General features: G+C 37.9%; 1 protein-coding gene across 1 annotated transcript; it reads left to right on the top strand.

Moving 5' to 3' along the window:
- The first annotated feature begins 3,088 nt into the window (after positions 1–3,088).
- Positions 3,089–10,790, top strand: LOC134752502 (zinc finger protein 18-like). The gene is made up of 6 exons (XM_063688196.1): positions 3,089–3,449; positions 4,530–4,678; positions 4,784–5,010; positions 8,214–9,032; positions 9,922–10,296; positions 10,717–10,790. Exons 2-6 carry the CDS (start codon positions 4,536–4,538, stop codon positions 10,788–10,790), a joined length of 1,638 nt encoding a protein of 545 aa, XP_063544266.1. The 5' UTR covers positions 3,089–3,449; positions 4,530–4,535.
- The last annotated feature ends 3,872 nt before the right edge of the window (positions 10,791–14,662 follow it).

The following is a 14,662-nucleotide window of genomic DNA, read 5'->3' as shown; positions in this document are numbered from 1 at the left end:
TATGTTCTTTACTTGTCAGCTCGTCACGTCAGTGTCCCCCGCCTACGTCATCAGGAAACTGAAGCAAATTTCTAAATTTCATTATGTAGTTTCGAATCAAATATCAAATCGAATCATGAGTCAAACTCATGTTTACTAGAACATAGCTACTTCCACTATTCACTAGGCTGGGTCATTTTGAAGTTTTTATTTATTATTAGGGATAAAAGTTAAACAAGAGTGCTATATATTATTTTTTTAGCTTGAGTTTTACTGTCTCCGGATTTGAGTTGAAGTTTTCGTAAAATGTATGGACATCGTGAAAAAAAAAATTACTCTTTTTGAGTACTTTTTTACAATTGATTCGCTCTGAACCTTTACTATGCTATTTCGAAACAAAAATGGCATATCTCTTGAGTTTGAATAAAGGGACAATACCTAGATATACTCCGCAACCCATACAAAATATAACAATATTTGATCTACCATCTAATGATAACTGTCAATGATAACTGGATACAGGCTATATCAGTTGTCACAACTGCCTGTCTGCTTACTGAATAATAATGATAATAATAATATTTATATGAAAACTTTGAAATGGATCTGGATGGATTTGGATGGATGGTTGCTAAGTCCATCTTTTGTACCATATTTTATGTAAAATAAAGATATTTGATTTGATTTGAGGCAAAAAATGAATTCCGATTGCAAAATAATTTTAAAAACTGTTTATTGGTATTATTACGTTACTTTTTGTAACTATTACTGAAGGATAACTGATACTTTTTAGGGTTCCGTACCCAAAGGGTAAAAACGGGACCCTATTACTAAGACTCCACTGTCCGTCTGTCTGTCACCAGGCTGCATCTCATGAACCGTGATAGCTAGACAGTTGAAATTTTCACAGATGATGTATTTCTGTTGCCGCTATAACAACAAATACTAAAAAGTACGGAACCCTCGGTGGGCGAGTCCGACTCGCACTTGGCCGGTTTTTGTTTTCTGCATACACGAGTGACCCACCCTATGACCCTACTATCCACTCTATCCACCTTTTGGCTTCAACATCAGTTCACCTCGATGGTACTAAATTATTGTATTGTAGTCATGAGACTACTATAACTTAAATAAATGTGGCTTTCCATTAGAGAAGGGTCCTTATGCTTCATGTGCAATAAGTGCCTTTCTATCAGAATTTCAGATAAAAAGGTCCTTATTGCACTTGAAGCATAAGGAACCTTCTGTGATGGAAAGCCACAAATTAAGAGCAAATTGTGAAAAATCGACCAAGTGTGTCAAACCAGAAAATAGAGGCAAAATAGAAGGTTCTAATCTTCATCATAAAATAGAGAAAATAAATAAATATTCTTACACATTATTTTTTAATAATTTAAAATTTATTTAGTTTTTTTTTTAGAAAACGCTCAAAAATTGTGTTACTTGTATATATTAACGTATATACATCGTGTTTTACTTTATATTTTGTTTGTTTATAACAACAAGAAAAATATGCACTGAAATTTTAAACTGTCACGTGTTATGGAAAGCAGTTGTATAAGCAAAGATATATGTATTCAAACTCTGTATAAGTACTCTAAGAAAAAAACGTACCTCGGAAAATTAAGAAAAATGTATACTCGAATAGATGGCGCCACACCTTTGGCCTATACTCGTGTACATCGCGACACCGTTTGATATCAAATTTTAACACATATCAGTGAAAGACATTGGTCAAAGTCATATGGCGTTCTAAACAGAATAAATAAAATAAAATAAAACATTTACCTACCCATATATAAATATGTATATATATTTTTATTTATTGACATATTTAGTTTTAATCCTGTGTCGTAAGATGGTAGTAAATTTACTATGACAATAACCCTCTATACACTCCTATTCTCTTTGGTTTGAGTATAAATTTAAAACCATCGTCTTGTACATTGTATTAATAAATTTATGCTATTAGAAACACTCAGTCTTTTCGTGTTTTTCTTTATCGTTCCTTTTTAATAATGTTATGGCCCATGGGTGATGGGTCTATTACGACGGCTGAGGTCAGAAAGCCTATTGCTAAAAGCGAAATTTCGTTATCTGCCTCTTTGTCACTCCTTTGCTCCTACGGATTCGAGCGACAGAGGCAGATAGTTAAAGAAATTTCTCAGTTGAGGCCTCTAATCATATAAAGACACCGTTGGGTAGGGTGGTTTCAGACTAGCTTTATTTTCTGCGCGCGTACGGCCGTTTCGGCGTTACACGCTGTTAGACCAAAGCATGGAGACTGTACAAAGAATAGAATACTTGAGCTAGACTGACGGCTACCGTTTTTGTGCTCACCAGTTGGCGCCACTGTAGATGTAGGTCCAGAAAAACAGATCTCAAAATTCTTCTATGCTTATTTTTATAAAATTAATACGTTCTAATATACACAAAGGTATTTTAACGTCTAAATGTGGCATTGTTTCAACCTGTTTAATTTTAGATTATTTTAAACCGGGTCACTCACGTATTATTAAGTCGAATAGCTCGACATGTTGTTTATGTGAATAATCTAATATGTTTGAGTCTCACGGGAGTTTTATAGCTGTTTAATTTTGCATATATTTTAGTTTTTTTATCTATTAAATCTTTATTACTTTTACATATCAATGTCACATTTGAAAATTAAATTAGCTAACGATAAAATAAACTAAACTAAATATTTTAGTTGGCACTTTTTTTAAACCACTAACATTTATTGAGCTATGTCTATTGTTTACCATGATTAATCAAAGATTTACCACAATTATGAATAAGAAGTGAAAATTCCCAATAAAAACGCTGGCACGTTTAGAGAGAACATTTTAAAGCCGTAACAGAGCGAGAACGAGATATTTCTTTCTCACTTATCGGTGCGCCGCGCCAAGGTCACGGTACTGTGCGGTAGTCTGTTCTTTTAAAGTGACCGCGTCGCAGTGGCGCTCCTAGCGGCGTATTCGCTCGCGGTACACATTTATCTGTGATCTGTGGCAAGTTGTCAAGTCAATGTCAGCTGGATGCTGATTGCTACATATTATTAGTGATTATATGCTCTTTGCATATTATTAATCTGTGATGCTGATTGCTGAATATTCTACTTTTTTTTTTGTTCAGACTTCGATCCGAATTTGTTTTGTATAGACTTAAATTTAAGCCCTATCAAGCAAAAAGTTCCAGGCTTCCAAATGTTTTACATTGAATAGCAGCCAAAAATACCTAAAAATGTCATAAAATGTGTACTTACTAATAACATTTTATAAATAATAAGCTACTAAGGTTTTGGTGCATAAAGATCAATACTTCTACATAGATAGCTTAATAAGGTGCAATAGAGGCCCTAAATCGTAGGAACATGGAGTGATAAGGAGGTGGAGAGCAGAGCTGCCAGTGTCCACAGAATATCAGAAGCTGCGTATATTGGATGGTGCGTCGTGTGATTTTAAAATTAAGTGCGTATAAAAAATTGGTGGTTATTATTTAGATTCAGAATTAGATTAATTCATAAATGCCAGGTCAATAAAACTCCTTTACACCGCTCTTGTCAGAAGCAAGCTTGAAGCGGCTTGTGTTGTTTGGAACCCCTATGAAACAACCTATATCCTGCTGCTAGAGCGAGTGCAAAAGGCGTTTTCTACGCTCCCTCTACAAAAAAATGTACGGATATTACCCATTTTTTTACATCTTAAACATGATAGCTAATAAGCTTGATTGTCCTTTAATGTGGAAACTGTGTCAAAGGATAAAATCTATGTTTATTATTAAGTACTAACGTAGGCTAGGATCAACTAACACTCATTGGACCATTTGTTGTCTTTAATAAAATAATTAAAATAAAATAAAAATACCCTACAAATTTTTTGTAGGGTACTTTAGGTTTTAACTCACTTGAGGTGAGGCGAAATTACAGACTGTGTACTTTAGCCAGTAGAATTTTACGTGGGGATTCTGACTGCCCCGAACTAGTAGCTCAGTTGCTGCGTCTATATGTTCCCTCACCGACTAGATTTCTGTTTCAACCGCATTGTCTCCATTTGTTAGCGCTGCCTCCAGTACGAACTGTGTCCCGCCGTAAATCACCGCTTGTTCAAGCCTTGCACCTGCTAAACTCGCTCCTCGAATCAGCACCAAACTGTGATGTATTTGCGAGTGGATGGTTGGACGTGTGTTATGAATGCTTGAGGTTCTGCGAGACGAGGAATGAACGGCCTTCTTCTATTACATGTTAATTTTGATTTGTGTACTATGTGTATGAAATGTCTATTGGTTTCACAGTGCTTTGGATCACTGTTATGCTGTGAAATGTAATAAATAAAAAATAAAATAATAATAAATAATATAGTTCGGCCCACCATACAATACAAAAAAAATTTGCAGTCAAACTTAAATCAGTGATATTGGTATTCGCTGCGTGCAAAGCGGTCGGTGGAGGAAGCCGAAACGATCACAGCACTCACTACGGTTAAAAATGAAACCAATGAGGTATAACCTGTCATATGTGGTTTTTCAGTAAATATTAATTTGTTTTTTAGATAAATATGGTGGTATGGAATCTTAGATGTGTTGTTGTGGATTGTATAAACACAAACAAGAATAGTGACTGCAAATTCTACACATTTCCAACAGCGTGGTTTAAACAAGAACAGCGAAATAAGTGGATAAATGCCATAAGAAGAAAAAAGTAAGTCACCTAACCTAAAAAATCTTACTTTAGATATGTAATGATTTGATTTATATTGTAATTGTATTAAGTGAAAGTTTTACAGTGTATTATACTATATTACAGTCCCGATGGATCCCTATGGCAACCAAAAACGGACGACAGAATTTGCAGTGCCCACTTTATTGGTGGCAGAAAGGCTGATGAACAAGCCAGTCCCAGTTATGTTCCAAGGATATTTCCCGCCAGCTACAAATCAAGGCAGATTAACGAAAATGCGGCAATATCTAGGTTTCAACGTTATATGGAACGAAGAAAAAAAGAAATAGAAGCAGTGAATGCTGATAATACAAGTGAGTTTGAATTGCTGGAAAATAGTGTTACTCCAAAAAATTTCTAAAAATAGACATAGTCATAGGCATAGTCATTTATTTTATAAAGCCAATTTACAAATCAGTTGCTAAATAACATCAATACACGTACGTCAAATATATGTCTTCTTCTTCTTCTCAGTGGCCAGAACTGGTTCATTTGCCCTAAAATGTTCTTCTCACTTGACAGTTGTGACCCTTTACATCTCTAAGGGTATTTGATAATCGTTTTTTTTTAATTGACACCTAGAGACTAAAATACATCTCTAAACATTTTTAGTACTTGTCTGTTGTTTGTATATTTTTTATTAGTTTTTTTTTTTTGTGTTATTCGACATTTAGAGACTGGATACATTTCTAACAAAGTATCTAATATTTTATTGATTCCATATTTGTAATTGTTTTTTTTGTAATTTTTGCTTATTTTTATTGCTTGTAATAAATTGACATGTAAAAGTGGCCCTGTGGCCTATTTGCTGAATAAATGTTTGATGTTTGACAAAAGGCGTGAAGATGGGGTCTCTGTAACGGAAATTGAAGAGTGTGGACTAGTTCCATACCCCGATGCGTACCATCCGCCGCTTGAGATCTCTGTTCCTCTTGTTGATACTGCGAAGCTACAACCAAGCAATGTTGACTCGAGACTTGATTGGAATTACCCCAAAGGAAACTATACACTCCTATGCGAACTGATTTCTAAAGTGTCCTGGGAAGTGGTTCTTGCAAGTCGCGATGTCAACACTGCAATAGAGCGCTTTTATAATATAATTTACAGCATTTTCGACATTTGCATACCTAGGAAAGTAAGATATAATAAAGCGTGTAGACGTTATCCAATATGGTTTTCAGCAGACTTAATAAAGGACATTAGGCGTAAAGCACATCTTCACCGCGAGTGGAAACGTACAGGAGACAGTGCGGTATATGACGATTTCTCTAGGCTAAGGGCAGTTGTAAAGTCGAAAACGTCGTATCCAAAAGAAGATACCTTCTGAACCTAGGGCTTTCTGGCAACACGTGAGCAGTCTAAAAGCCAAAGGGGGATTTGAATCGCAGGTCAGTTATGAGGGAAAGATGTACGACGGAGCCGAAGCAGCCCAAGCATTCTCAAACTTTTTTTCAAGTGTTTTTCTTCCGTCCGAACCTCTCCTTGACTATAAAAAAATCACCCGCAATGACTCAACACGTAACTCAAATTATATAAACATAAATGAAATATCCCTTGATGATTTACAAACTGGCATAACTCATTTAAAACCTCAGAGCTCCCCTGGCCCTGATGGTATACCTGCATATGTCATCAAGGGGTGCAAAGAATGGCTAACCGGGCCGCTACTTCATATTTTCAACTTGGTCCTTAGTTCTGGCGAGTATCCGTATCAGTGGAAGGTTACGCGTGTACGTCCTATCCCAAAATCAAGTGAAACGTCCAAGGTTGAGAATTACCGTCCTAGCCACTCTATCTTCAATCGCCAAAGTGTTTGAGTCAGTATTAAATAGACTTGTTGCCCTTCAAATAAAACCTTACCTGTGCGATTCTCAACACGGTTTCAGGGCTAAGCGATCTATGGAAACAAACCTTCTAACTCTGGTTGACTCAAGGTTTAGACAAGGGAATACAAGTTGACGTGCTGTACTTTGACTTTAAGAAGGCTTTTGATCGTGTGGATAACGACATACTCTTGAGCAAGTTGTGTAGCGTTGGCTTCTCGCCAAAACTGCTCCGGTTGTGTGCCAGTTATCTGCGCGATCGACAGCAGTACGTACAGCATGGATGCTTCGTGTCCAAACCCTACCATACACGTTCCGGAGTCAGTCAGGGTTCGATTTTAGGTTTTAGCTGACTTAGCCTCAATCCCCAAGCACGCTAGATGCTTATTATATGCTGACGACCTAAAGCTCATCTATGGAGTGCAGCAATCATCGGATTGTGCATCTTTGCAAAAGGACATAGATCGCCTTCATCACTGGAGCATTAACAATAAGCTCCTTTTTAATACCTCAAAGTGCTCCGTGATGACTTTTAGCCGTGCCAATAGTCCCTTAGTCGCTCAATACCTGCTAGGTCCTGATCCCTTGGATCGTGTTGACTCTATTCGTGACTTGGGTGTCATCCTCGATATGCAACTCAACTTCCATGAGCACATGAAAGCGTTGGCCATTAACTGCTATCAGAGGTTAGGCTTTGTCGTTCGTAATGCGCGTGATTTCAATGACGTCAGGGCTATTAAGTTAGTGTACACTGCGTTAGTCCGGAGCAAACTTGAGGCCGCATCGGTCGTTTGGAACCCGCATGAGGACAAATATAGGTACATCTTGCTTTTGGAAAAAATCCAGAAAGCCTTTCTGAGATTTTTGTACAAAAAGATTTACGGGTACTACCCATATATGTACCCATCAAAGTTCCTCCTTGGCGTTTTAGGGTTTAATTCCTTAGAAGTTAGACGCAACTACGGGCTCTTGACCTCTGCCTGTAATATTCTGCGAGGAAACTCGGACTGCCTTGAACTGGTTGCACAAGTTGTACGCGTGTTCGTCCCTTCTATGGCTAAGGCCCAATTTAATTTCCGACCGCGAAGTCGTCTCTTATTAGCTGTGCCTAAAACACGCACTATGTCCCACGGCAAATCACCACTAGTCCGCGCTCTTCAATATATTAACGCGCTCCTCGCATCATCACCGGAATGTGATGTATTTGCAAGTAGTTGGATGGATCTGTGTAAAGAGTGCATGAAGTACTGTGAGAGGATGGATAAACGTAAATCTTTTGTTTAGTATTAGTTTTTCATTTTTGCATTTGTACCTACTGTTTGTCCTCTACTTAAGACCGTATAATGTACCTAGTCTGTATGATACTGTCTGTTTTAAATTTCACAGTGTATTAGTTCGCTGTAATGCTGTGTAATTTTTTGCATCAATAAATAAAAATAAAAAATTCTCGTTTCCTGACCATTATTTCTTAAGGGCATATACAACTTAAATACATATTTTTTGAAATATTTGTATGAAACTTGATGTTAACAAAAGTTAGGTAAATGTGATTCACACAGTATCGTTGGAGGTCAAAAAAAGCTACCAACCAATCAATAACAATAACTCAATCATTACAACTTTTTAAGTTACCAAAAATATACAATGTACCCAAAGTACTTGCTGTCAATGTCATATTAGTGCATTTTAATCAGTTTCAGATGTGAAAGAGGTGAATATAATAGAGGAGGAGGAGGAGTGTGAGGAGCGTAACTTGTGCATGACTAAAGACCAATTTAATACCAACAGTGAGGTAATAGACAAACTAGTTCTGCAAGAGGAGTCAGTAGTAAAGAAGAAGCTTTGTAAGGAGAATGACTCGTGCGTTACCATAGATATACCCAGATTTTACGCCAACCACGAGATGAAGGTGGAACTAGTGACACAAGAGGAGTTACTAGTAAAGGAAGAGCCCCGAGAGGACGACTTGTGCGCTACCGAAAACCTAGCTAGTTTTTATACCAATCACGAGATGAAGGAGGGACTTAAGTTGCAAGAGAAGTTACTAGTAAAGAAGGAGCTCCTAGAGGAAGTCAACTTGTGCGCTACCGAAGACCTGACCAGTCTTTATACTAATCATTTGGTGAAAGAGGGACTAGTGTTGCAAGAGAAGTTAGTAGTAAAAGAGGAGCCTTCTGAGGATGGCGACTTAAGCGCTACAGAAAACCTGCCTGGTAATTATACCAACTACGTGGTGAAGGAGAGGCTAGGGTTGCAAGGGGCGTTACCAATAAAGGAGGAGCCATGTAAGGAGAACGACTTTTGCGCTACCAAAGACCAGGCCAGTCTTTGTAACGGCCATGTGGTGAAGGATGGACTTGTGCTGCAAGCGGAGTTACTAGTGAAGGCGGAGCCCCGAGAGGACGAGCGCATTAATGAAGACTTGGCCAGACTTTATGCCGATCATGAGGCAAAGGAGGGACTGGTGCTGGGACCTGAGTGCTTGCAGAGGCCCGGTGCACCTCTTGGCTCGGGTATGTTGGTTATCTTTGGTTGCTTTAGTTTCACTTCTTATAATTAGGACAACCTTGTAGGACCTCCTTTAAAAAACTACCAATAAATAGTCACTTTTGTGAGTTAGTAAGAAACGATCCATTTTTCCTAGTCTGTTATTATCAAATGTCAAATTTGCTTGGCTCGGCCGAATTGCACCTTCCCATACAAACGTAGTTCCGCTCTCATTTTAAAACTGCGTGTTGGATCGTAATGAAACTTTGCACATACAATGACATGAGGTATATCTAGGTCTGAAATTAGTTTATATAGCTTCAGTTTATAAAACGAACGAAATAGAGCAAAAACAAGTTTTGTATGAAAAACTTAAATTTACTGTATTTTTTTAACTATGGTATCTGAAGCTACATAAACTAATTTCAGACATAGATATACCTTATCCTATTGTAAGTACTAAGTTTCAGATCAATCTAGCTAGTCGTTTTAAAATGAGAGCGGAACTATGTTTGTATGGTGAACCGAGCTTGCCGGAGACCCTTAAGGAACACCTTGGCCGCTCAGATATACGTGATGGCGACTGTCCCTATGAAAATCTAGGCCCTCTGTGGTTTTGTATCCCGGTTGTGGGGTATCTATTTAGATTGATGTTTTCTGATGTATATGTATACTGTGTACATGCAGGTTTTGTTTACTTGACTCATTTGTATACCTAAGAATGGCCGAATCTGCTGATATGCGATTTTTTGGAACTTTTTATGATTGAGCAGTTGAGCACACAGCTGCAATTTTAGTTTAGAGCATCGTTGTCGAAAGACTTCTCCGATTATCCTCCGTAAGATTAATACGAAAGCGACAAAAACTTTAAAGCCAGAGGATACATTTTTCTCTTTAATTTTAATTTTGTTGCAGTGGATTTAGCTAATCTGAACACCTGTGGGCAGCAGCTGGCCACCACATCCGCTCACGGATCAACGAGTAAACAATGGACACTGCCCTCTACTTCTACTACTACTTCCAGCAGACCTATAGAAAATAATGCAAAGAAAAAACACACCTGCAAAACATGTGGCCGAGAATTCGACCAATACGACAAACTAATGATTCATAAGCTAAGCCACATAGGATACAACCCATACACCTGCGACATCTGTAACAAGGATTTTGCGTTGTTAACTCACTTGGAGACGCACAAACAATTTCACACAGGACAGAGGCCATATGCCTGCGAATGCGGAAAGGCATTTACTACACCGACCAATTTGAAGAAACATAAAGTAATTCACAGTACTGTAAAGCCGTATTCTTGTGAAATATGTAAAAAACAGTTTCTGCTACCTGACGGTTTAAAGTTACATGCACGGATGCATTCAGGTTATAATCCGTTTTCTTGCAAGATTTGTAAAAAAGTTTTTACGAATCATTCCAGTTTGAAAGCACATTCACTGGTTCACAGTGCAAAGAAATCATACACGTGCAATATTTGCGACAAGACTTTTGGTAATTTGCATTATTTTAAGAGGCACGAAGGAACTCATAGACAGAGCACATACACGTGTGACATATGTTGCGATGTATATACGACAATTGAAAATTATGAGATGCACAAGAAATTTCATACTGAAGGAAGCCCGTATTTCTGTGAAATTTGCAAAAAAAGTTTTAAAAATGGGGTTAATTTTAAAAGCCATAAACGAATACACGCAGGAGAAAAGCCGTATGCCAGCAATACGTGTGAAATAGTACAATTAGATGCAGAGAGAGGTGACCCCCTTGCATAGACTGATTGTATGTACATTGTGCAACGAGGGGGTGTGAAATTTTGCAAACGGGGTCTTTAGATGCACGGCAGCCGCGGTAGACTGGTCTCGCGGTTGACTTAACGCGGAATTCTAATTACTTACATTAAATTAGGAGGTAATATGAAAGTTTCAGTAAGCGTAATTTTTGGATTTGTTGCCCCACTCGAAATTAGTATATACCTATCTCGATTTTTTTATACGACTGCCGAATAGAGAATTGTTTTTAGGCATTTGTCTGTCTAATGTTATAGACACTAGGTATTACTTTAATAAACGAATGACGATGAAGGCAGTTTTAATTTAAATTGTACTATATAGTCAACAGCAGGTTGCTAAGCGGGCGAGGTGTTCAAAATTACCTTGACACGCTCTTATTCTCTTACCAATAAAGTCGCGTCAAGATAATTTTGAACACCTCGCCCGCTTAGCAACTTCTTCTGCTGACTGTACCTACAGTAGAAAAAATAAAATTTGATGAGAAAACAATTTGGACTTTGTATGGGGTGACACTTGTACGACCTGCCACATAGAAAAAAAAACTGACCTCGAGTCCGTCGCAGCGAATTCTGCACCTTGTTTGATAGCACAGAGGGTGGAAGTGCTATTTTAAACGTCATCATTTCATAGAAATATGGATGTGCAGAGTAAGCTTAGCTGGACTTCTACTGATGAAACAGAAGACTATTAGTTTCGCAGTCGACATTAGCGGAGTCAAAGATATATATAACTCCGTAATAGATGGATAGTCTAAGGAAAAAACGTGCCACGATAATCAAGAAAATTTGATTCTCAAACAGATGGCGCCACTACCTTTGGCCTACTCTCGGATAGATGGCGCTGACGGTTTCGTTTGTTATTTAACGATTTTAACCCATATCAGTCAAAAAACATGGGTCAAAATCATATAAAAATAATTAATGCAAATAAAAAAATCATTAGCCATATATAAATACATTTTATGGTATTTTTATACATCTTCATTTTAGTTTTAATCGTGTGTCGCCAGATGGCAGTGAATTTACTGTGGCTACAAAATTTACTATGACAGTACCGCTCTATCCTATTATATCCTCTTTGCTAGTGTTAAGTAAGTAAAAATCAAAGAATATAATACTCACGTAAAAATGTGATAAGTATATAAACTAGCTTAAGTCCGCTACGCTCATACTAGAAAGTCATCGCTCAACTTTACCAACAGCTTGAGATAAGTAGTAAACCTATAGCAGTAATGGAATAAATAAAACACGTTGCAAAAATGGCTAATTTCATTTAATTCATGTTATAGGGCAGGGCTCGGCAAAATTTTGAGAAGAGCCGATCGCAGTAGAAATCACCAGTTTTTGGAATATCAAAGAGCCGCAAATGTTGTTTTCAGTAGTCCAAGAACTCAAAATGTGACTTTGGTCGCTTGAAGAGCCGGAATCCGACCTCTAAAGAGCCGCATGCGGCTCGCGAGCCGCGGTTTGCCGTCCCCTGTTATAGGGTATGAAATATTTAACTAAGTTTACAGTACATATGGTGCTACTTTACCGCACTAGAGCGATAATTAGCACATTACGTAACTATGTCGAAAATTTAAAGGGCCATCCATATGTACTGTAAAACGTTGTACGATACATGTGCGAATACGTAATTCGCAACTCGTGTCGATTTAAAACACTCCCTTCGGTCGTGTTTTAATTTATCGCCACACGTTGCGGATTTCCTATTTTTCGCACTTGAAGTCACTTGCCAGGAGGTCACCAAACACATCAACAGGTTTCTGTGAAATCTATTATTTAGTTAAAGTATATGCAAATTATTGGATGTGGAAACTTCATGTTTCAATATAAAAAACTCGCATGCAGGGCCGGATCTAGGGTAGAGCGAGTGGAGCAGCCGCTCTAGGCGCCGGATGGCAAGGGGGGCGCCAAAATGGCAAATGAGAAAAAAGTTTTAAAAGACGCGAGTGTGGCGCGGGCCCAAAATACGGTTCGTTTTGCTTTTGGGTAAAAAGCTTCAACGAAGGGCGCCAAAACCCGATTTCGCTCTACCCTGATCAAGGACTCGGGCCGGCACTGCTCGCATGAGTTCGTTTATGAGTAATTAAAGCACCCACCTGTTTAAACTTCATTTCACACAAGTCGCATAAAAATGGTCTCTCTCCCGTGTGGATCCGTTCATGATCCATAAAATTATGCAAGAATGCAAAACCCTTTTTACATATATCACAATTGTATGGTTTGACCCTATTGTGTGATTGTTTATGTTTATATAAATAGACCTTTTGTTTAAACGATTTACCACAAATTTCGCACGAAAATGGCTTTTCATCATAATGAATGAATGAATGAATATTCTTTAATTCAGACCATGTCCATATACAATTAAATTACATGTAAAATTAATATTAGATATATAATGAGTGCGTTTATGTGCCTTCATTGTTCTCAATTCCACAAAGTCCTTTTTACATATATCGCAGGTATATCGCAGTCCCTGGTGTATTCGAATATGTCTTTTTAAATAGCTGATTTTCAGAAACTGCTTTTTGCATGTGTTACACGAATGTGGTCTTTCCCCGGTATGCGTTCGTTGATGTAACATCAAATCATACTCGCGCCTAAAACTTCTATCACAAACATTGCACGAGTGTGGTTTCTCACCCGTGTGTATCAGTTTATGTATGTTTAAACTTATGACTCGGGTGAAAGTCTTTTTGCATGTTTCGCAGGTTTTAGGCTTCTTTCTGGTTGACGTATTGGGGCCGACGGAAGCGCAGTCGCGCTCGCTGGTTGGGTCCCGCGGTGCTGTGACAACGGCTGGAAGCCGCTGTCCGCAAGCGCTTGTATTTACAATGTCTGCAGCGGCTGGAACAAATCTATTTTTGGCGTGGCGTTTAAAAGGTTAAAGAACACTTAAGTACGGGTGCGGGCCAGCCCCGACCCCATTCTGCGTTCGATAGCCGAGTGGTTTGACTGCACATATTTGAAGCATTCTGATGACCTGCATGTTTCTAGAAGTATTATGTTTAACTACTTACTGTTTAGGTATTTCTAGAAACATTGCCCTAGCTCACGGAGTAGGATGGAGATGGCAAGTGGGCGTTCCCGTCTATCCGACAGTTAGTAGCGACCGACTCACTTTATGCACAGACTATGCTCAGTTGTTGTGTAAACTTCATGCTCGAATGACATTCACGTCGTACGTACGCTCGTCTAACAAAAATTGATAATTAAATTTAAAATGCCGTATTGTGCAGTATTAAGCTGCAGAAATCACAGCGGTTTAAAAAATCTTTCACGTGGAGGTATTTCCTATCACCGGTGGTTATTTATTTAAATATAATCCGATAAATACGAAAAATCTGTTTCTTTTGCATTATTTACGATGTTCGTTAAGTAAATCTATATTTTATCAGTTAGAACTTAGAGTTCACAATCCTTTGTCACTATTCTTTACGTTTATCTGTAATATTCGCTATCCTAAATGTCAAATAACTTCGCTACTCAGATGCTGCGCAATGTCGATATTTATATCGATAAAGTTAAAGTTACGATATTTCAAGTTTGATGTTTGGTAGTTAGGTAATAAATTATTATTTTAGACACGTTTCTATTTATTATTTGGGATAATCCATGTCTTAGTAAATATGGCAGCTCTGGTCATCAAGCACTAAGTTAAGTCGGGGTCATTTCATGGCAACCTTTCAAACCTTCGTATTCCTTTACATACGTTTTTGTTTTTTACACCCATCATATTTTCATCGTTAATATAATTAGACTAGGTACTTAATGCACTTACAATGCATGCAATGTGCCATGAATAAACGTTTTATATTTTCTATTTCTTTATTATTAATTATTGTAGGT

This window comes from Cydia strobilella, chromosome 24 (genome assembly GCF_947568885.1).
Source record: "Cydia strobilella chromosome 24, ilCydStro3.1, whole genome shotgun sequence".
Lineage (NCBI taxonomy): Eukaryota > Metazoa > Arthropoda > Insecta > Lepidoptera > Tortricidae > Cydia > Cydia strobilella.
Note: the sequence above shows the minus strand (reverse complement) of the source record. Positions and strands in the feature narration are given on the sequence as shown.

Bases quoted from the DNA above. Each gene is read 5' to 3' on its own strand.
- LOC134752502 (XM_063688196.1), top strand. From the start codon at position 4,536: ATGGTGGTATGGAATCTTAGATGTGTTGTTGTGGATTGTATAAACACA. The intron at 4,679-4,783 runs GTAAGTCACCTA...ACTATATTACAG, and splicing joins AATGCCATAAGAAGAAAAAA to TCCCGATGGATCCCTATGGC. The intron at 10,297-10,716 runs GTACTGTAAAGC...GAATACACGCAG, and splicing joins GAAACATAAAGTAATTCACA to GAGAAAAGCCGTATGCCAGC.